The 22,639-nt window shown below is 43.1% G+C and overlaps 2 protein-coding genes across 4 annotated transcripts; both read right to left on the bottom strand.

Moving 5' to 3' along the window:
• Positions 1-2,983: 2,983 nt before the first annotated feature.
• Positions 2,984-13,343, bottom strand: LOC133381173 (zinc finger protein 91-like). Its single transcript, XM_061619859.1, has 2 exons — positions 13,255-13,343; positions 2,984-6,174 (listed from the first exon to the last, which is right to left on the bottom strand). The coding sequence occupies exon 2, from the start codon at positions 5,504-5,506 to the stop codon at positions 3,134-3,136; it is 2,373 nt and encodes a 790-aa protein (XP_061475843.1). The 5' UTR covers positions 5,507-6,174; positions 13,255-13,343; the 3' UTR covers positions 2,984-3,133.
• A 3,303-nt stretch (positions 13,344-16,646) lies between these two features.
• Positions 16,647-22,554, bottom strand: LOC133381186 (zinc finger protein 79-like). Of its 3 annotated transcripts, XM_061619888.1 has the most exons (3): positions 22,486-22,554; positions 22,272-22,333; positions 16,647-20,339 (listed from the first exon to the last, which is right to left on the bottom strand). In XM_061619888.1, the coding sequence occupies exon 3, from the start codon at positions 19,645-19,647 to the stop codon at positions 18,991-18,993; it is 657 nt and encodes a 218-aa protein (XP_061475872.1). In that variant the 5' UTR covers positions 19,648-20,339; positions 22,272-22,333; positions 22,486-22,554; the 3' UTR covers positions 16,647-18,990. The 3 variants fall into 3 exon arrangements, with proteins under 3 accessions (XP_061475872.1, XP_061475874.1, XP_061475873.1); XM_061619890.1 differs by lacking the exon at positions 22,272-22,333 and having other exon boundaries at positions 22,486-22,526; XM_061619889.1 differs by lacking the exons at positions 22,272-22,333; positions 22,486-22,554 and adding an exon at positions 20,608-20,764.
• Positions 22,555-22,639: the final 85 nt, after the last annotated feature.

Genomic DNA, 22,639 nt, shown 5'->3' with positions numbered 1-22,639 from the left:
CAAACTATTGAAGGAACTGCCTGAAGAACTCTCAGAACTGCTGTCTACTATCTTTGCAAAATCGTGGAGGACTGGTGAAGTGCCGGATGACTGGAGGAGAGCTAATGTTGTCCCTATCTGCAAAAAGGAGGAACCAGGGAACTACAGACCAGTCAGCTTAACATCAATCCCTGGAAAAATTCTGGAGCAGATTATAAAGCAGTCAATCTGTAAGCACCTTGAAAACAATGCAGTGATTACTAAAGCCAACAGGGATTTATGAAGAACAAATCCTGCCAAACTAATCTCATCTCGTTTTTTGATCGGGTAACCTCTCTTGTAGAATGTGGGAATGCTGTGGACATAATATATCTTGACGTCAGCAAAGCTTTTGACAAAATGCCCCATGATATTCTAACAAGCTAGCTAAATGTGGGCTGGATGGAATACCTATCAGGTGGATCCACAGTTGGCTCCAGAATTGTACTCAAAGAGTGCTTATCAATGATTCCTTCTCAAACGGAGCGGATGTAACGAGTGGGGTACCACAGGGCTTGGTCCTGGGCCCAGTGCTCTTCAACATTTTTATTAATGACTTGGATGAGGAGGTACAGAGCATGCTTATCAGATTTGCAGATACAAAATTGGGGGGTACAGCTAATACCGTGGAAGACAGAAACAAAATTCAAAGGGACATTGATAGGCTGGAGTATTGGGCTGAAAACAACAGAATGAAATTCAACAGGGATAAATGTAAAGTTCTTCACCTAGGAAAAAGAAACCAAATGCACAGTTATAAGATGGGGGATACTTGGCTCAGCAATATGACATGTGAGAAGGATCTTGGAATTGTTGTTGATCACAAGCTGAATATGAGCCAACAGTGCGATGTGGCTGCAAAAAAGGCGAATGTTATGTTAGGCTGCATTAACAGAAGTATAGTTTCCAAATCAAGTGAAGTATTAGTTCTCCTCTATTCAGCACTGGTTAGGCCTCATCTTGAGTACTGTGTCCAGTTCTGGACTCCGCACTTCAAGAAGGATGTAGACAAACTGGAACGGATTCAGAGGAGAGCAACAAAGGTGATCACTGAAAGAACTGGGCATCTTTAGCCTGAAGAGAAGACTGAAGAGAGATATGATAGCGCTCTTCAAGTACATGAAAGGTTGTCACACAGAGGAGGGCTGGGATCTCTTCTCAATCGTCCCAGAGTGCAGGGGACAGAATAATGGGCTCAAGTTGCAGGAAGCCAGATTTCAACTGAACATCAGGAAAAACACCTTAACTGTTAAAGTGGTATGACAATGGAACCAATTACCTAGGGAGGTAGTGGGCTCTCCAACACTGGAGGCATTCAAGAGGCAGCTGGACAGCCATCTGTCAGGGATGCTTTGATTTGGATTTCTGCATTGAGCAGGGGGTTGGATTTATAGGCCCCATCCAACTCTACTATTCTATGATTCCTGACCAATACTCTCATATTACTGAATTACAAATGGTACATTGTAATTTTGTTCTGTATGATATTTTATTTTGAAACACTGAAGCTCAAAATCAATTACTGTAAGGTGACATTGATTTTATGTTGGGAAAGGTTTGTAAGAAACATAAAAAGCTGAAACATATTGCTTGCATAAGTATTCAACCCCTGTGCTGTGGAAGCTCCCAGTTTACACAGATGGAAGAAATTGCCCTACTGAGGACACAATACCACTGGCCTCCACCTGTGAACCACTAAAGTTGCTGTCACATTGGCAGGATAAAAACCTGACTCCTTCCTTTCCATTATTCTTATCCTCCCCTCCTAATCCTCCCCAATAATCATTGCCCAGTGAATGGGCAGTCCCCCTGCACTGCTGAAAAGGCCCTTGGAAGAATGAGTGGTCTTTCGAAGAAAGGTACCATAGACTGTGCATCTTAGGAGCCTAGACTTCCCTATCAAAATAATCACAGCTATGCTCCGAAAAGCAAATCTAGTGCCTGCTGACTGTCTCTACTGGAAAGAATATTCCCCAGGTGGATTAGTGTAGAATATCTGGCTTTGTGAAAAATCAGAAGATCAGAATCTTAAACCTGGTTTCTCAAAGCAGCTTTAGACACTGAGTAAACATCTGTATGGTTCACTGATGCTAGTAAGATCTCCAAGTACTGAAACGGTTTCTCTTCTGTGTGTGGTCTGTTAACAACAAATCAGGTCTGGAAGTTGACTGAAGCTTTTTCTACACTCCATATATTGTTTTACAGGGCTGTTGTAAGGATCAGGGCTAGATAATACATCTGAAGTTTGAAAACCTCAAAAACACGGTATAAATATGAAGTATTATTAAGAAGGAGAGGAGCATCCCAGTCTTGAATGCACTGCATGGAAGCCCTATTGATTCCAAGTGAGTGTACTCCCAGCTGATGATGCTTGCCCTCTGGTTAACAAAATCTTGCAAGTCTGAAGGCTTCCGAGCTCTTGCCTAGTGGAAGCCCACAAGCACGACATGAGGGCGATAGCTCCCTCATGCTGTGACTGCCCAGGGACTGATATTCTCAGGAATGGTGCCTCTGATCCCAGACTTAGTTTATATAGTTTATAGGAGTAAGAACATTACTCCTATATTAATATATATACTCCACATATTGATATAGTTCCACCAAAACATTAAGAAGCTGTATCAGTTCCTCATACGTTGATATGATTTTGTCCCAGTGTGAGTTGTTTCAGTGTGAATTAAGGCTTGAGCATTGAGTAAAACTCTTAGTAGACACCAAGCATTCATATGATTTATCTTGTGTGGATTCTTTGATGTAAAGCAGAGGCTCTACTCTCTCTGAAGCTCTGTATATATTTATATGGTTTCTCCTGTGTGGGTTGTTTGATGTTTATTAAGGGCTGCACTCCAGGTGAAGCTCTTTCCACATTCCATGCGTTTATATGACTTCTCACCTGTGTGGGTTCTTTGATGTAAAGCAATGTCTCCATGTCTCCAGTCTGACCTAAACTCTTTCCACACTCTATGCATTTATATTGTTTCTTCCCTTTGTGGGAATTTTGATGTTTATTAAGATTTTCACTCTGACTGAAGCTCTTTCCGCACGCCAGGCATTCAAATATTTTCTCCTTTAAGAAGGTTCTTAGACTGAAGCTATTTCCACGCTCTATGCATATTTATGACTTCTCACCTGTGTGGGTTCTTAGATGTGAATTAAGATGTCCACTCTGACTGAAGCTCTTTCCACATTCCATGCATTGATAGGGCTTCTCACCTGTGTGGGTTCTTTGATGTATAGTTAGACTTCCCCTATCGCTGAAGCTCTTTCCACACTCTATGCATTTATATGGTTTCTCACCCGTGTGGGTTCTTAGGTGTGTATTAAGATTTCCACTGATACTGAAGCTCTTTCCACACACCATGCATTTATATGGCTTCTCACCTGTGTGCGTTCTCTGATGTTTAGTTAGACCTCCACTATCACTGAAGCTCTTTCCACACACCATGCATTTGTATGGTTTCTCACCCGTGTGGGTTCTTAGATGTATATGAAGATGTCCACTCTGACTGAAGCTCTTTCCACATTCCATACATTGATAGGGCTTCTCACCCATGTGGCTTCTTAGATGAGTATTAAGATAGCTACTCTGCCTGAACTTTTGTCCACATTCCATACATTGATAAGGCTTCTCACCCAGATGGCTTCTTAGATGCACATTAAGATATCCAGTCTTACTGAAGCTCTTTCCACACACCATGCATTTATATGGTTTCTCACCCGTGTGGGTTCTTAGATGTGTATTAAGACTTCCACTGGTACTGAAGCTCTTTCCACACACCATGCATTTATATGGCTTCTCACCTGTGTGGGTTCTTTGATGTTTAGTTAGATTTCCACTATCACTGAAGCTCTTTCCACATTCCATACATTTATATGGCTTCTCACCTGTGTGGATTCTTTGATGCTTAGTTAGACTTCCCCTATAACTGAAGCTCTTTCCACACACCATGCATTTATATGGTTTCTCACCCCTGTGGGTTCTTAGATGTATATTAAGATGTCCACTCTGACTGAACTTTTTTCCACATTCCATGCATTGAAAGGGCTTCTCACCCGTGTGGGTTCTTAGATGCATATTAAGACATCCAGCCTGACTGAAGCTCTTTCCACACTCTATGCATTTATATGGTTTCTCACCCGTGTGGGTTCTTAGATGTGTATGAAGATGTCCACTGATACTGAAGCTCTTTCCACATGCCATGCATTTATATGGTTTCTCACCCGTGTGGGTTCTTAGATGTGTATGAAGATGTCCACTGATACTGAAGCTCTTTCCACATTCCATACATTTATATGGTTTCTCACCCGTGTGGGTTCTTAGATGTATATTAAGATGTCCACTATCACTGAAGCTCTTTCCACATTCCATACATTTATATGACTTCTCACCTTTGTGGCTTCTTAGATGTTTGTTAAGTTGTCCACTCTGACTGAAGCTCTTTCCACACACTATGCATTTATATGGTTTCTCCCCTGTATGGGTTCTTAGATGTGTATTAAGACTTCCACTGGTACTGAAGCTCTTTCCACACACTATGCATTTATATGGTTTGTCACCCGTGTGGGTTCTTAGATGTGTATTAAGATTTCCACTGGTACTGAAGCTCTTTCCACACACCATGCATTTATATGGCTTCTCACCTGTGTGGGTTCTTTGATGTTTAGTTAGACTTACGCTATCACTGAAGCTCTTTCCACATTCCATACATTTATATGGCTTCTCACCTGTGTGGCTTCTTAGATGCCTATTAAGATGTCCAATCTGACTGAAGCTCTTTCCACACACCATGCATTTATATGGTTTCTCACCCGTGTGGGTTCTTAGATGTGTATTAAGACTTCCACTGGTACTGAAGCTCTTTCCACATTCCATACATTTATATGACTTCTCACCTGTGTGGGTTCTTAGATGTTTATTAAGTTGTCCACTCTGACTGAAGCTCTTTCCACACACTATGCATTTATATGGTTTCTCCCCTGTATGGGTTCTTAGATGTGTATTAAGACTTCCACTGGTACTGAAGCTCTTTCCACACACTATGCATTTATATGGTTTCTCACCCGTGTGGGTTCTTAGATGTGTATTAAGATTTCCACTGGTACTGAAGCTCTTTCCACACACCATGCATTTATATGGCTTCTCACCTGTGTGGGTTCTTTGATGTTTAGTTAGACTTCCACTATCACTGAAGCTCTTTCCACATTCCATACATTTATATGGCTTCTCACCTGTGTGGGTTCTTAGATGCCTATTAAGATGTCCAATCTGACTGAAGCTCTTTCCACACACCATGCATTTATATGGTTTCTCACCCGTGTGGGTTCTTAGATGTGTATTAAGACTTCCACTGGTACTGAAGCTCTTTCCACACACTATGCATTTATATGGTTTCTCCCCTGTATGGGTTCTTTGGTGTGTATTAAGATGTGCCCTCTGACTGAAGCTCTTTCCACACACTAAGCATTCATATGGTTTCTCCGAGTGCATTCTCAGATGTAAGGGTACCACTACATCTAAAACTCTTTCCACAGTCCGTGCAGTTATATGCCTTTCCGCATTCTATACATATAGGGCTTCTCACCAATTTGAGTTCTTTGGTGTATAGTGAGGCATGTACTCCAACTGAAGCTCTTTCCACACTCCGTGCATTTCTAAGGCTTCTCCCATGTGTGGGTTCTTTGTTGCGCATTAAAATGTCCCCTCTGACTAAACTTTTTTTGATATACCAAGCATTTATATGGTTTCTTCCCTGTGTGGGTTTTTTCATGCAAAAGTGCCATGCCGACTGGAACTCTTTCTACACACAAAGCACTCATATGATTTCTCCTGTATTTCTCTTTGACGAAGCTCTTGCCACGTTCTATGTGGATTCTTTGATGTAATTTAAATTTTCCATTGCTCTTTCCACATCCCATGCATTTATGAGGATTCTCCCCTGTTTGGGTTCTGCAATGTCTATTTATTACCAGTTGGTCATTGAATATTTTCACATACACTGGAAACTTTTCTGTCTTTTTCCTTCACAATCATCTGCATTTAGGAGTTCATAGATGCCGGCATCCCGAGAAATTAAATTCAAAATGCCTCTTTTCCCAATTCATTCTTAGTTCTTTCCAATGATTTCACAAATGGCTCCCTAGTGTCTTAGCTATTATCTGGGGAGAAAAAGAACATCCTATTATGAGTTCACATCAGAAACAGGATCACATCAGAGAACAAACACAATTAGCTCTGTTCTCAGCATCTCCAAGGTTCCTCCATTTACTCTCTGTATACCCTGCTGAAACATGACACCTTTCAAATATGCTCCCATCTCTGACAACATGAATTCCTTTCTGCTCCATTTCCCCCTTGATTTCAGTAGCCTCAGCACTATGTGGATTTTCCCCTGCTTTGATATAAAGGGGGTAATTTCCACAAGATTATATACAGAAAAAGGGTAAAACACAGCTTGTGAGAGAAGACAAAGATAAACCAGGATAAAACTCTTTCTTCTGTAGTTGTATTTCAATCTGGCTGCAGTCAAAAAAGTAGATGGTCAGATGCGAAGGCTGTGATGCGCACTGGTGTTCTGTACTGTAAGGGGAATTCCTCACCAGTAAATACCCAGGAGACTACGTATACCTCTGGACGGGATTGCACTCCCTCTGAAGGAACAGATGTGCAGTTTGTGGATACTCCTAGATTCATCTGTCACTAGAGACTCACGTGAACTCTGTGGCAAGGAGCCCCTGTTATCAGCTTAGGTTGTTATGCCAACTACACTTTTTTCCACTGTGATTGATAGGTTGGTAACCTCACAACTGGACTACTGCAAGGCACTGCACGTGGGGCTTCCCTTGGGATTGGTCCGGAACCTGCAGCTAGTGCAGAATGCTGTGGCCAGGCTGCTGAGTTGGGAGCACCTGCATGTCCATACATTACTCCTGTATTGAGGGAACCACACTGGATGATCAGCTGCTGAGCCATGTTCTAGGTCTTGTTGTTAGAACAGAAAACCCTGAACAATTCAGGAGCACTCGGGAGCAAGTTACCTAAAAGACCATCTGTCTCTATATCGACCTGTAAGATCACTTCGATCATCTGTGGAAATTCTACTCATGGCACTGCACCCTACAGAATATCAGCCACTTTCTACTCTTGCTCCGCTACCGCGGAATGCCCTTCCCTCTGCCATACATGAAGTCACTTCAGATGTCTTGCGACTTCTCTTTTGCCCAGGCTTTTCCTGACCCATAAGACTGAATCCTGTTTTACATGCTTAAATCCTGATTCTCTGTTTTATTTGCTTTTATAGTTTTTTATGTTGTTGTTTTATTGGTTTTAGATTGTGTTTGTTCTTGTTTCCATGATATATTCTTGGTTTTTTAGACTGTACACTGTACAAAAATTAGAAAATTTTGAATTATGAAGCGATTTATAAATGTGTTTAAAGAAATAAATAAAATCTACAGGCAAGGCAATGGTGCTTGAGGCTTCTGCATTCATCTGGTCACTGGATTTGACCTGGGAGGGATTTTGAGGGAACAACTGGGGTTTTCTGACCTTTGCACCAACCTGAGGGAAGTTTTGTATGGATGATTCTATAGGGGCTAGGAATCCTAACCTCTCTCAGCCCCATCTCTGATATGTCATATTTATATCCTGTAGTAGGCCCATTTAAATAATATATGTTTTATATAAGGTTATAGAGTTATAAGTTTGCCCCCCTTCAGAGTTGGAGAAAATGCATTTTAAAAATACAAGCGTTCCTGTACCCATTCTCCCCCTCCAGGAAGTCTGGGCAGTGACCTGACCACCTCACCTGACCACCTCACCCACATCTCTGGGAATATCTATGAGGAAGTTTATAAAATGGAATGGCTATGAGAACAATCAAAGGTGATTGTTTCTAAGAATGTCCCATGAGAAAGTTTATGACAAATTTGTGGGAATGAATTTGTGAGAAAAGATTGTGGGAACAGTATGATGTTGCAGATCAGATGATCTAGAGATGGGAGACTATAAAGAGAGATCACAAACGCAGTTGTTTACCAGTCTAATGCACAAGTCATGCTGCTGTCAGGTTGCCTAATTGCTGAGTTTTATTCTGAGCCCCTGTGGGTGAGATTTAAACTGTCATTCTTTTATATATGTATGTGTGAAGGTATTTAGGTTGTATAAGAATGTATTGCATTACTTAATAATCTTGGGTTCTGTGTTGTATTATTAATTCTGATTTATTCATTTACTGGTTTTGACCAGACTAAGTATATTCATACATACTCATACAGAAATGTGTAGTCAATAAAAAGCCTAAGCTCCTTCCACTGTTCAACTCTGTTTTTTTATTCTGATTTCTCTCTAGTCCTGATAGATTTCCGGTGGGAGTTTCCTGTTAAAGTCTGCCCATATTAGATTTCCTGCTGAGGCGCAGCACAAGTCCAGGCAATTGCGATTGCCTCATACAAGGACTCTATACAGCCTTAGGCTTAAGGGACAGGTGAAGAACTCTTGAATCTATGAATAGGCACAAAAGAGGTAGTTCAAACTATTTCAGTCTTCTCCTTCAGCAGAGCCCAGAACTCAAGCTTAGTTGATGGCAAGCATGCGTGCTACATGTGCGCACTACTGCCATCAACCAAGATGGCGGCAGAGGCTTCAGCCCCTTAGGGAAACCTCGGCTGCCATCTTGATTGATGGCAAACCTGCATGCGCAGTGCGCGCAGCCGCAAAAAACAGCAGAGACAAAGGTAGGTGAAGTGGGGGAATGGTGGGCGGCTCTGAAGCTCCTGCCCTGCTATCCATGGCAGCAATCCTGTCGTGGACTGTGGAAGGGGAGCGCAGGGTCCCCCACAGGGGCCCCTGTAGCTCCAGGGGCCCTCAGCCAGTGTCCCACCTGGCCATCCTTTAGAACTGGCCCTGATGACATCATGCCAAGGCCAGGGGAGGGCTGGGGGGACAGAAGACGTGATAGGAAGACCGTTATTCTTTTTTACTTGCTTGAGTTTCATAGCTCTTATCATTATAAGCTGCCTCATGTTTCTCAGGAGTGATAAATGGGCAAATGGCTCTTTGCCATGCGTGTCTATTTGGCTCTGTTTTAGATGCATCTGCTGATTTTTGCATGTTTAAGTGGTTTCTTTTTCTTTTTTATTGTACATCACCTTCAGATGATTGCGTAGAAGGAAATTAATAAATTATTAATATTTCATTTTCCTACGTTGTTATCCTTCATGTCCCATTTGCTTCAAAGGGTCTGATTAGAAACGGCCTAACATTTACACCAGGTGTGGGGAACCTATGGCCCTCCCGATGTTGCTGAACTACAACTCCCATCAGCTCCAGCAAACATGGGTGATGCCAGGGATGATGGGAGCTGTAATTCTGCAAACATCAGGAGGGCCAGATTTAGACCCTCAATGTATTTCCAACCTCCTTCCAGTCGATGCTTGGGAAAGTCTCTCCTGTGCCCACAATTCAGTCTAGGTTATCTTGGTCCCCCACCACCCTGCTCGCTTCCATACATTTTATCCTCCACTTTGTGACCCAGGTCCAGCTGTGCAGGTAGGTCTCTTTTACCAACCTCCAGGGGATGTGAAAAGGCTCTGTCATGAACCCTCCACATGAAATATGGAGATAGCTAATAGTCTGGGGCAATTCAGTGGGCAACTAAAACAATTTTAAATAGAACTGGATACAAAGCACCTTATAATCTATATCATCTAATACACATTATGTATAATTGAATATGTATTACAATCTAATTTACAATATCTACAATCTATAATACACATCAAAGTAAAAAATTAGGGTGAATAGAATATAGATCAGGACCTACTAATATATCTATGGGTAATTTGTTGTATTTTAGCAAAGATTTATTTTCAATTGTTAAATTACAGAAACAGCAAAATGACTTTCCCCACCTAAATGAAGCTGCTGAAACAAAGAAAGCTAATGAAGAGTGGAGTGTTATGAGAAAGGACTGTGAATTCAGTTAAGTTCTGGTAGTGAAAACAGATGTCTTGGCTCTGCATGTGGTCCACCAGCAGGACCTGAGTGCAAAGAGCACTCTCCCTCCTGCGGTTTCCAGGAATTGGTATTCAAAGGCATGCTGCCTTTGCCTATGAAGGCAAAGCATGACCACCATGCCTAGTAGCCGCTGACAGCCATTTCCTCCATGAATTTGTCTAATTGGCTTTTAAAGCCATCCAAGCTGGTGGCCATCACTGCCTCTTAAGGGAATTGTCAATAATTTATGTTTTCTAAAATAGCTCAGAGGCAAGGAATTGTGGGGGAAACATCTCGATTGAAATGGGGCCTCTGTGAAGGCCGTGAGTTTGCCATTTTCACATCTGAAGTCAGTTAATTAGGCTGCAAGTAAGAACACCTGCTTATCAGTGGAGATTGGTACTTCAAGGCCAAGTGGCCTGGGAGGGTGGGGAGTGCGTGACCATTAGGTGCAAAAACTCCAGAAATGTTTCATCATCAGAAAGCCCCCCGATTGGCTAATTAATTCCTGGCTGTTGCTGGGCATTTTCCCATAAGTATAGGATCCAAACCTTAGCCTTTGTTCCCCACTGTTGCCTTATGGTTGTTGATGCTACCTAGGTGGGGTTCCATCTTACCATCTGCTACACATCTCTAGGGAGATGTGGAACCATGAAGCTGCATTACTGTTTACCTCTTTGTAAGTATAGATTAGGCTAGATAGCTTTGTTATTTTTTGTCTGTAACTCTCGGTGTTTTACCTGGTCCCCAGGGGTGTGGGAGTTAAGGACTATTTTGCTACTATATTTGTGCACACATATTTTATTTAATACAGCTACTTCACATTTACCTGTGTGTGTTCATTGTAGGGGTAGTGTGGCTCTGCATCCAGCACCTTGGCCAATTGACCATGGGCTACTGTATATTTGGGCATTTTGCCTGAAGGCTCCAAGACAAGGAGTGTGGTTTGGCTTTTCTCTGTTGGAATTCTTGGCAGGTCTATTTCTGGCACTTTGGGTTTCCCCTTGGCCCAGAGTGTGTGACCAGATTAAGGGGTGGTGGCAGTCTACCTACCTTACAGGGTTGTTCTTGGCTTACTCAGCCCTAATAAGGGGAGGCACGGGGTTGTGCCTTGCCAGGATCAATTGCCCTGGGTTTGGGAAACTGAGTCCTGGCACTGAACTGGCAGCAGCAGTTCATGACAGGAGCAAATTCCATTGTTTAACTATGTGCTGTGTGAAGAACTGCCTGTCCTGAATCTTCCAACATTCAGTTTCATTGGATGACCACAGACTGAAGTGATACGAGAGGGAGAAAAGCTTTTCTCTATTCACTTTCTCCATGTCATGCATAATTTTATAAACATCTATCAGGTTGCCTCTGACTCGCCTTTTTTTTCTGAACTAAAAAGTCCTAAATGCTGCAACGTTTCCTCATAGGGGAGTCACTCCATCCACTTGGTCATTTTGATTGCCTTTTTCTTAACCCTTTCCAGCTCTAATATCCTTTTGGAGGACACAAAATTCCGAATTCAGCAGCACCATAGATTTACATAACATTATATGATATCAGTAGTTTTGTCTTCAATACCTTTCATAATGATTCCTAGCATTGAATTTGCCTTTTTCACAACTAATTGGGGCTGACGTCTTCATTGAGCTATCTATGACGACCCCAGGGTCTCATTCCTCCTCAGTCACAGCCAGTTCAGACCCCATGAGTGTAAATGTGAACTTAAGATTTTTTACTCCAATATGGATAGAGAAATGTTTTTCTCCCTCTCTCATAACACAAGAACTCGTGGACATCCAGTGAAGATGAATGTTGGATGACTTAGGCCAAACAAAACAAAGTACCTCACCACAAAGCACCTAATTAGACTATAGAATTTGATCCCAGTGATGGCCACCAACCTGGTTGGCTTTAAAAAAGGATCTGAAATGTTCAAGGAGGAGAAGGCTATCAGTGGCTGTGCTCTACCTCCACAGTCAGAGGCAGTATTTTTCCAAATACCAGTTGCTGGAAACCGCAGGAGGGGAGAGTGGTCTTGCATTCACCTCCTGCTTGCTGGCCTCTCATGGGCATCTGCTTGGATGCTGGACTAGATGGGCCACTAGCCTGATCCAGCAGGCTTTTTTTATGCTCTTATGTCAGTTCAAACAGAAGGAACCAGAAGGAATCAAGGGGATGGAGCGACTCCCTTACGAGGAAAGGTTGCAGCATTTGGGGCTTTTTAGTTTAGAGAAAAGGCGGGTCAGAGGAGACATGATAGAAGTGTATAAAATTATGCATGGCATTGAGAAAGTGGATAGAGAAAAGTTCTTCTCCCTCTCTCATAATACTAGAACTCGTGGACATTCAAAGAAGCTGAATGTTGGAAGATTCAGGACAGACAAAAGGAAGTACTTCTTTACTCAGCGCATAGTTAAACTATGGAATTTGCTCCCACAAGATGCAGTAATGGCCACCAGCTTGGGCAGCTTTAAAAGAAGATTAGACAAATTCATGGAGGACAGGGCTATCAATGGCTACTAGCCGTGATGGCTGTGCTGTGCCACCCTAGTCAGAGGCAGCATGCTTCTGAAAACCGGTTGCCGGAAGCCTCAGGAGGGGAGAGTGTTCTTGCACTCAGGTCCTGCTTGCGGGCTTCCCCCAGGCACCTGGTTGGCCACTGTGAGAACAGGATGCTGGACTAGATGGGCCACTGGCCTGATCCAGCAGGCTCTTCTTATGTTCTTATGAACTTCAGGAAGGTCCACAAAAGCTGCACAGCTATCTTCCCCCTCCACCCCCCCGTTCAGAAGCTATTTCATAGGCACACACGCTGCTTCCATGTCTAATCGACAAAATGCAGGTTTGTGGTCTAGTGGGTGCATTTGGGTTATTCGAGAGCTTATTAATCATCCTCTTTAAAGCTCTCTGGGAGATCAACCGCGTCCCCTTGAGTTTTGGAGAGGGAGGATTGGAGGAGGAAGAAATGAAAAAGGCCACTCCTTTCAAAAATGTGATAAACCCTCCCCACTAAATAAAGATGATTCGGCGACCCCAAGGCGCCCCACCTCCCCACCACCGCCCAAATGTCACCAAGACTGAACCGATCTCCAAGGAGCGCTTCAAAGAGCATCCTGCAGCAGAAACCCTGCAGCTGGACTGGGGAGACCAGCCCCTGCCTGCGATGCTGAGAGCGGAGTCGGCTGAAGAGTCTTTTCCCCACTAGAAAGCAAATTCTCTTCCTAATCACCCAAATGCTCCCCCCACATCACCTCCAATGGGGCCCTTTTATGTTTCTCCTCGGGTCTCTGAGTCCATAATTCTCCCGCCTCCTCCCGAAGGAATAGCAGGGGTCTTATTTCCCTTCCGGGGAACAGAACAGGAACCCAATGCGCTATTATCTTCCCCCTTCTCAGTTGTCCAGCCTCTCTAGGAACCAGAGCTCGGTACATTTAACCCTTGGAAGACTAAGTGCCAGAAGTGGACATTTTCTTCTCTCTCTCTGTTGTTCTTACGTGCCTTCAAGTCGATTTCAAATTATGGCGACCCTAGCAATCAGCGAAATCCAGCAGCATTTCTTGTAAACCACCCTGTTCAGATCTTGTAAATTCAGATCTGTGGCTTTCTTTATGGAATCAATCCATCTCTTGTTTGGCCTTCCTCTTTTTCTACTCCCATCTGTTTTTCCCAGCATTATTATCTTTTCTAGTGAATCAGGTCTTCTCATAATGTGTCCAAAGTATGATAACCTCAGTTTCATCATTTTAGCTTCTAGTGATAGTTCTGGTTTAATTTGTTCTAACACCCAATTATTTGTCTTTTTTGTGGTCCATAGTATCTTCAAAGCTCTCCTCCAACACCACATTTCAAATGAGTTGATTTTTCTCTTATCCGCTTTTTTCACTGTCCAACTTTCACATCCATACATAGTGATCGGGAATACCATGGTTTGAATTATCCTGACTTTAGTGTTCAGTGATACATCTTTGCATTTGAGGACCTTTTCTAGTTCTATCACTAGAAGCTAAAATGATGAAACTGAGGTTATCATACTTTGGACACATCATGAGAAGACATGATTCATTAGAAAAGATAATAATGCTTGGAAAAACAGAAGGAAGTAGAAAAAGAGGAAGACCAAACAAGAGATGGATTGATTCCATAAAGGAAGCCACAAACCTGAACTTACAAGATCTGAACAGGGTGGTTCATGACAGACGCTCTTGGAGGTCACTGATTCATAGGGTTGCCATAAGTCGTAGTCGACTTGGAGGCACATAACAACAACAAATCCATGTACATGTTGTTTGTGGCAGATGGCTGCACTTCAGGCTTTGGTGAACAAAAATTTGGTGAACAAAAGCCCAAAGCAGAGGCAAAACCTCACAACTTCAGAGGTGCTTATCCCTATTTGAGAAATATAAGCATAGGACTGAAAACATCTCTGCAACTACAGCTGCACATTTGGCAACTCCCCAACGAATTTCATGTGCTTACAGATGCACACTGTTAAGGACCTCCAGGGACCACCCCACGGCACCTAGGTCTTCCTGCCTGCTTAGAGGCAGGATAGGTGCTCTAGTCAACAGGAGCTGCTGGTAAAGGATAACTAGAAAGAAAGTCTGCTGGCAGAATAAGCATGCAGCTTCCTGTCCTGGATGACCTGAGGAGGCAGACAGGAAACTGCTGGAGCCAGGTATAGCTGATGACCCTGAGACTTCAGAGCGGCTCATAAGAAGAACTCAGGAGGACGATATTGTAGAGTTGAAAAAATTTCAGAAAAGGCCAACCAGAAAGATCAAAGGGATGCAGCGACTCCCCTATGAGAAAAGGTAAGAGGTGACATGATAGAAGTGTATAAATTTTGCATGGTATGGAGAAAGTGGGCAGAGAAAAGTTCTTCTCCCTCTATCATAACACTAGGACCTGTGGACATCCAATGAAGTGAATTATGGAAGATTCAGGGCAGACAAAACGAAAATACTTCTTCAGCAGCACGTAGTTTAGCTATGGAACTAGGGGACGAGTGCTCTTGTGTTCAGGTCATGCTTGTGAGCTTCTCATGGACATGTGGCTGGCCACTGTAGAAACAGGATGCTAGACTAGATGGTCATTGGCCTGATCCAGCAGGCTCTTCTTACGTTCTAATAGTCGCTAAGAGACTTATACTTCAAGCCTGGAAGACCAAATAACCAATTATGCAATTGCTTGATGACCTAAACACCCTTGCTACATTTGTGCTACTTTCTATGAACACCAACTTTGCTTGGCTATGCATTTGGACATTTCGATGCCATATATTGTGAACTGACAGTTTCTTTTTCTTTTTCGTTTCATTTTTTTTCTTTAATGAAATTGCAATTTAAAAAATCAAATATATATATACATATATCGTACTTAAGAAGGGGTATAAATACCCATTGGCATTTTTTTACATAAATTAATGTTGGAATTAAAATGTTTGACTGCAATTTTTATTTGGGAAATCTTTTGAGTTATCTCAGAAAATAGCCAAAAATCTAAAATCACATTTAAAAAGTTGTTTTATTGAAATGACAGTGAAAATTTCTACAAAAATGTAGTGGCAGTGTTATATAAAAACAAGCAATATATTGGATTTATGCATAATCAATCAAGCAATTAAAATGTGGCTAGCACAAGGGCAATGGTATATATGAAAAAAGGAACTATTACCCTAATTGCATTAAAGACAAGCAAAAATAATAGGTGATGAATATAGCATATGTTCTAATACCCTCCCTCCAGTCCAGCTACCTTAAGAGCAAAAGCAGAGAAGTAGTGGTTTATCATGGTTTCTAAATAATTTTCTAAAGGGAGAAACACAAACCTTAAAAACATGGGAGGTCATCCTGTCACTGGAACCCAAACCACACTCCCCTTCTTCCCAAAGGTTAACCACTACCATGTAATCTGCACTATATGCCAAAGGTCCAGGCCTACCAAATTGGCTATGGCGAGGTCTGCTGGCTCCAGTTGTAGGATTCCAGAACAGTGAGAGTCCACGGAGACTAAGAGGAAACAAGAAAATAAAAGAACCTAGCAAGATTAGCCTCTGCCAAGCTGGCCCTGGGAGGACAGGCCTCCTCTTGGTAAAAGTAGAATAGTTAGCCCCTAAAATGAGTTAAAAGCTAAATTTAAATGCAAAAGGCACAGACCTGCTCTACTTCCAAAGAAAACCAACCTTTTCGCATCCAGGAAGGATCCTGCTAGGAGTTAGCATGTCCAGAGATGGTATGTATGTGAGAAAGAAATAGTAAAATAAGCTGTAAGTTGGAAAACAGAAAGATCAGGAAGAAAACTTGCTCTGTTACCTTCTCACTATAAACCTCCTCTCTTTTTCTAAAATGGATGAAACTGATTCCCAAAAGAGTAGGAGTATGCTTTGTTGCAGATATGAAAGTGGTGAATCTTCAGCTAAGTATCTTCAAGGCAGATTCTAATGTGAAAGTGGTGAATTATGACATTAGAATAGGTCAGAAATGAAGTATTAGGGGCAGTTTATGTTGTGCGGTGATTCCAGCGTATGCCCAGAGACCAGTTGTACCCGGTTGTGCCCAGCCGTGTGCCCAAGACAAATAGACGCAGTCTGGTATAGGTTTAAGAGTCTTTTACTGACTAGCAGTTACAGACATTAATGCAATCCTGGCTTCTCCTTACTTCTAACAACACCCCCACACTCTGTGCTTCAGCTATCAAGATTATATAGTTTACACTGCCCTTCGCCAGCCGCATCTGCTGTGAGCTGACCTTGGCAGTCCTGCACACAGTTTAACTCCTTAATAGTCATTTCTGCACCGTCTTTCTGGAAAACTCTTTTTACACTTCTGAGCAGCCTACAGTTTATACCACCAGCTGCAGTTATGCCAAGCATTTCCTCAATTTCTAATACAGATATTGGTTTCTTAGATTTCTTAGAAACATTACCCACACCTGACACAATAATTCTTATTGATTATTGTGACATGTTGTTACTCAAATCTCACTTCCTCATCTCTCTCAACCATAACTCTTTTACCCATTTAATTTCTTGGGTCCAACATAACACTCAACTCTTTCCTTCCCATTATTATCCCTTCATCCAAATCCTCCCCAATAATTATTCCGCAGTGAATGGGCAGTCCCCCTGCACTGCTGAAAAGACCCTTGGAAGAATGAGTGGTCCTTTGTAGAAAGGTACCATAGACAGCAAATCTTAGGAGCCTAGACTTCCCTGTCAGATAATTATGGCCATGCTCCAAAAGGCAAAACTATTGCCTGCAGATTGTCCTCTACTGGAATATTCCCTAGAAGCATGAGTGTAGAATATCTGATTTAGGGAAAATTCAGAAGATCATAAGCTTAAAATCAAACCTGGTTTCTCACAGTGGCTTTAGCCATTGGGTAAACATCTGTATAGTTCACTGATACTAGTAAGATCTCCAAGTATTTAAATGGTTTCTCTTCTGTGTGGGGTCTGTTAACAACAAATCGGGTTTGGATGTTGACTGACGTTTTTTCCACACTCCATATATTGCTTTACAGGGCTGTTGTAAGGATCACAACTAGATAATGCATGTGAAGTGCTTTGAAAAAAATAATAAAATGCACAATACAAATGTGAAGTATTATTAGGGAGAGGGGCATCCCAATCCTGAATTCACTGCATGGAAGCCCTGCTGATTCAGAGGGAGTGTACTCCCAGCTGATGTTGCTTGTCCTCTGGTTAACAAAGTAGATCTTGCAAGCAGGGCCAGTGTCAGCGGGTGGCCACGTCGGGCCATGGCTAAGGGTCCCTGGTGGCTAGTGCTCCCTTCTGTGATCCACAGCAGCGTCGGCTCCTGACCGTGCCGCGGATCACAGAGAGGGAGCTCCCAGGCAACCCCTACTACTGTGCAGGCCCGCGATGCCCACCAGCATGCCCCACCTACCTTTCCTTTGAAGCAAACGCTGGCTGCGCTGTGGGCGCGTGCCTGCCAAGATGGTGGCCAAGGTTTCCCTAAGGGGCTGATGCCCATGTAACCATCTTGGTTGATGGCAGGCCTGTGTGCATGTAGCATGCATGTGTGCCATCAACAAAGATGGCGGCAGAGGCATCAGCCCCTTAGGGAAGCCTTAGCCGCCATCTTGATTGATGGGAGGCATGTGCGCACAGTGCGGCCAGCATTCACTTCAAGGGAAAGGTAGATGGAGCATGTGGGTGGGTGCTGGGGCCCAGGACAGGCTGGTGCCCAAGGGTCCCGGCCTGCCTGGTGCCAGCCCTGCTTGCAAGTCTGCAGTCTTTCTAGCCCTTGTCTACTGGAAGCCCACAAACAGGACATGAGGGCAATAGCAACCTAATGCTATTATCCCCCAGGGACTGATATTTCAGGAGTGGTGACTCTGATCCCAGAGGCTGTTTATACCAATCACGAATATTAATATATAAGCACTACTCTGACAGAGGTTCTTTCCACACTCCATATATTGATATTGTTCCCCCAAAGATAAAGAGCTCTAAAGAAGCTCTGTCAGCTTTTCACACATTTATGTAATTTTGTCCCAATGTGAATTGTTTGGTGTGAATTAAGTCTTGAAAGTCAAGTGAAGGTCTTAGCAGACATCAGGCATTCATATTGTTTTTCCTATGCGGATTCTCTGATGTAAAGCAGAGGCTCCACTCTCTGAAGCTCTTTCTATTCATTTATATGGATTGTTTGATGTCAATTAAGGGTTCCACTCCAACTGAAGCTGTTTCCACATTCCATACATTTATATGGCTTCTTGTCTGTGTGACTTTTTTTTAATGTTCAGTCAGAGTTCTCCTCTCACTGAAGCTCTTTCCACATTCCACACACTTATATGGTTTCTCCCGTGTAGGTCCTTTGATGTGTATTAAGGGTTCTGCCTTAACTGAAGCACTTTTGACAGTCTGTGCATTTATATGGTTTCTCACCTGTCTGGGTTGTTTGATGTTTATTAAGATTTCCACTCTGACTGAAGCTCTTTCCACATACCACACATTCAAATGTTTACATTTTGTGGGTTCTTAGACGGCTATTAAATGGTTCACTCCGACTGAAACACATTCCACACTCCATGCATTTATATGGCTTCTCCCCTGTATGGATTCTGTGATGGATAGTTAGTTTTCCACTTTCTCTGAAGCTCTTTCCACATTCCGCACATTGATAGGGCTTCTCACCTGTGTGTGTTCTTTGATGGTGAATTAGATTTCCAAGGACACTGAAGCTCTTTCCACATTCCATACATTGATAGGGCTTCTCACCTGTGTGGGTCCTTTTATGTTGAGTTAGATTTCCACTGACAGTGAAGCTCTTTTCACACTCCAGACATTTAAATGGATTCTCCCCTGTATGGGTTCTTTTATGTTTAGTTAGACTTCCACGCTCACTGAAGCTCTTTCCACACTCCATACATTTATGTGGCTTCTCACCTGTGTAGGTTCTTTGATGTTTAATTAGGCTTCCACTGTCACTGAAGCCCTTTCCACACTCCATGCAGTTATATGGCTTTTCACCTGTATGAGTTCTTAGATGTGTATTAATGGTTCTTCTCCAGTTGAAACCCTTTCTGCACTCCATTGATTTATATGGCTTCGTACCTGTGAGGGTTCTTTGATGTTTAGTTAGACTTCCGCTGTCACTGAAGCTCTTTCCACATTCCATGCATTTACATGGTTTCTATGTGGATTTTTTGATGCACATTGAAGTCTCTGCTCTGATGGAAGCTCTTTCCACACACCAAGCATTTATATAGTTTCACTCCTGTGTGGGTTTTTTTTTTCATGTGCTGTAAAGTAAGGCTGATATGCTGGCTGAAACCTTTCCCACAAACTATGCATTTATATGGCTTCTCTCCTGTGTGGTTCTGTGATGTAAATAAAGGGGTCTACTTTCTGTGCATTTATATGGTTTCTCCCCTTTGTGGGTGTTTTCTGTGAAGTAGGTGATGCAGACTGAAACCTTTTCCACACTCCATGCACTTAAACATTTTCTTCCCCCATGTAGGTTCATTGACATACATTAATGTTTCCTCTCCTGTTGAAGCTCTTTCCACACTCCATGCTTTTATCCGGGTTCTTCCCTGTGTAGGTTCTGCAATGTCTATTTAATACAAAATTGTATTTGAATATTTATCCACACGCTGGACCCTTTTTACCTTTTTTTCCTGAATTTAGGAGGTCCTATATGTTAGCACCCTGTGACCTAGAGGATTTCTTCCCCCACTTCCCTGCTTGGCTTCTCTTGTGCCTTTTTGCTCCCCTTTGATTCTGAAATATCTTGCTCCTCTCTGTGCTTAGTTATTTCCAAAGATATCACAGTTGGCTCTCTAGAGTTGTCATTGTCTGAGCCACTCCCTGCTTGGGAAAAAGAACATAATGAGTTTAAAGCAGAAACAGAGAATCACGTTAGGAATCAAGCACAACTTTTCTGTATGACTCAGCTGATTACCCAAGAATTGCATTGATACTATTTGCACCTGGCACAGCTCTAATGACATTATCACCCAAGGCTGCAGTCCTAACCACAGAGGGGCCTATTGAAGAAGAAGCAATACAGAGAGTTGCACCGCCTGGATACGGGTGAAAAAGATGCAACTGCTAGCAGTTTCACAGAGCTTGTTACCTTTGAAGTATGATCTTGAACATTAACTTGTGCATAGGTTGATCAGGAGTAGTGGAACTGAACACCACTGCTGTGTCCATCCTTCGCTGCTGGTCTCCAGATATTTTCGAGTACAACTCCCATCAGCCCCAGCCAGAACAACACTGGCGGGCACCAAACTGATGAAGTCTACCCTACATGGTTATAGGAAGCACTATGGTGACTTCCTCACAGTGCTTACACTTCCTTCTTCCCCTTCCCTGTGGTAATCTTGTGGGCTTTCCTCCCCCATTGCTCTAGCTCTCCTTCCTCTTGCTCCCAGCCTTTCCCAACACCACTCGGATAAAGTAAAAACTGTGCATAGAAATCAAGAGACAAATTCAAGATTTTATTATAGTTGTACTTGGACAGCACATATCCCACCCAAAAAAACAAAATGGAGTAGCAATAAGAGGTACCCCTGGTATATCTAGCTTGGGTCCGCCGTGGTGTACAAAATTCATTTTTTAAAGTTTTTTGAAGAGCCTGACCCATCTGCCTGCGAGTCAATGAAGCATGAGGCTTCTGCAAGCAACAGACAGCTGTATGTCCTGACCCAGGAGGGGTTTGAAGGAACAACTGAGATTGTTTTAGGATTACAGCGACCCCAGAAATGTTTAGTATGAAGCCTTGGATGGTCCATTGTTGCTCTTTCCACTCTGCTGGCTGGGGCAGATGGGAACTGGAGAAGCAGGAAAGGGAAGACCTTCATTCTTTTTACATGTTTGGTTTCATGGCTCTATTATAAGTTGCCTCGTGTTTCTTGTGACTGGTAAATGAACCACATCAATTAATCAACCAATTATTTCACTTAGTGGTATTTCCCCTGGATGCTCCCTTTGCTTCAGATGGCTTGACCTAGAAACGGCCTCACCTTTATGCCCTCAATAGGTTCCCAACCACCTTTCCAGCTCTATACCTCTGAGTGTCTCCCCAATCCAACAAGCCATCTTGATTATTGCTTGTTTGTTACTACTTGAGAAATAAAATTAAGAACGCATAAGGACTGGAAATGTCTCTTTGTAATTTCTCCCTAGGGAGGCTGTTTCGTGTGTATCAGGGCACCCCACCCCTCAAGGTCCCTTGGAGACTGGACCGAGCTCCAAGAGGCATAACAGGGAAGAGTGTGGCATCAACACACTGCACTTTGGGGTCCACTTTGCAACTGGAACCTCTTGGATTTTTTTGGGGGGAGGGGGTTTCTATTGCGTGATTCTCTTTGAAGCTTTCCTCAAAGATCAACCCATCCCTTGAATTTTGGAGGGAACCGTTTATTGGTGCAGAGAAATTAACTTTCTTAGGCGAAGAGATGGGGGTGGGGAAGGGGAGGAAGAAGATCTTTCTCAGACCCACACAGAAGCTCTTTCCCCGCCTCTTCTCTCCCCCCACAGCAGCTTTCGCAAAGCAACCCACCTCCCCTTCCCCGTCCAAATCTCCTGGCGGCTGGGCTGAACTCCACGTGAAGTTCCAAAGAGGATCCTGCAATGGAAATCATGCAGCTGGGCTGCATAGAGTAGCCCTTGCCTAGGATTCTGAGAGGGGAGTCGCGGGGAGGTTCCTCCTCTCTCTCTTTCTTGCTCCAAACCTTCTCCCCTCTTCCTCCTCACCCAAATACCCCTCCCTCCCCGTCATCTCCAGGGATGTACCTTGATCTCTTTCTTTGACCTGGTCTCTGCCCGCATCAGCCTCCCTCCCTCAGTCAAGGAAACTTACGAGGAAGAGAAAAAGAAGCACGTTGACTACAGTATTAGCTTCCCTTTTTATGTACAACTTAATTCATTTAACCGTTGGAAGACTGGGTGGCGGAAGCAGTCTCTTCCCGGGCTACAAGTCTGCAAACTGCATTCATTTGAACCTTACCGATGGTTCTCTCTGTTCCAGGATTGTTTCCCCTTTCTGGAATAAACCAAGATAACCTGGGAGGGAACCCTTTGGCTTTAGGGGAGATAGAACAGCCCAATTGGTTTTTTTAAACCTTGCTCGGAAGACGTGAAAAGAGAGCATTTCCATCCGG

This window comes from Rhineura floridana, chromosome 3 (genome assembly GCF_030035675.1).
Source record: "Rhineura floridana isolate rRhiFlo1 chromosome 3, rRhiFlo1.hap2, whole genome shotgun sequence".
NCBI lineage: Eukaryota > Metazoa > Chordata > Lepidosauria > Squamata > Rhineuridae > Rhineura > Rhineura floridana.
The sequence above is the reverse complement of the archived record's forward strand: the minus strand, read 5'-3'. Positions and strand labels throughout refer to the sequence as shown.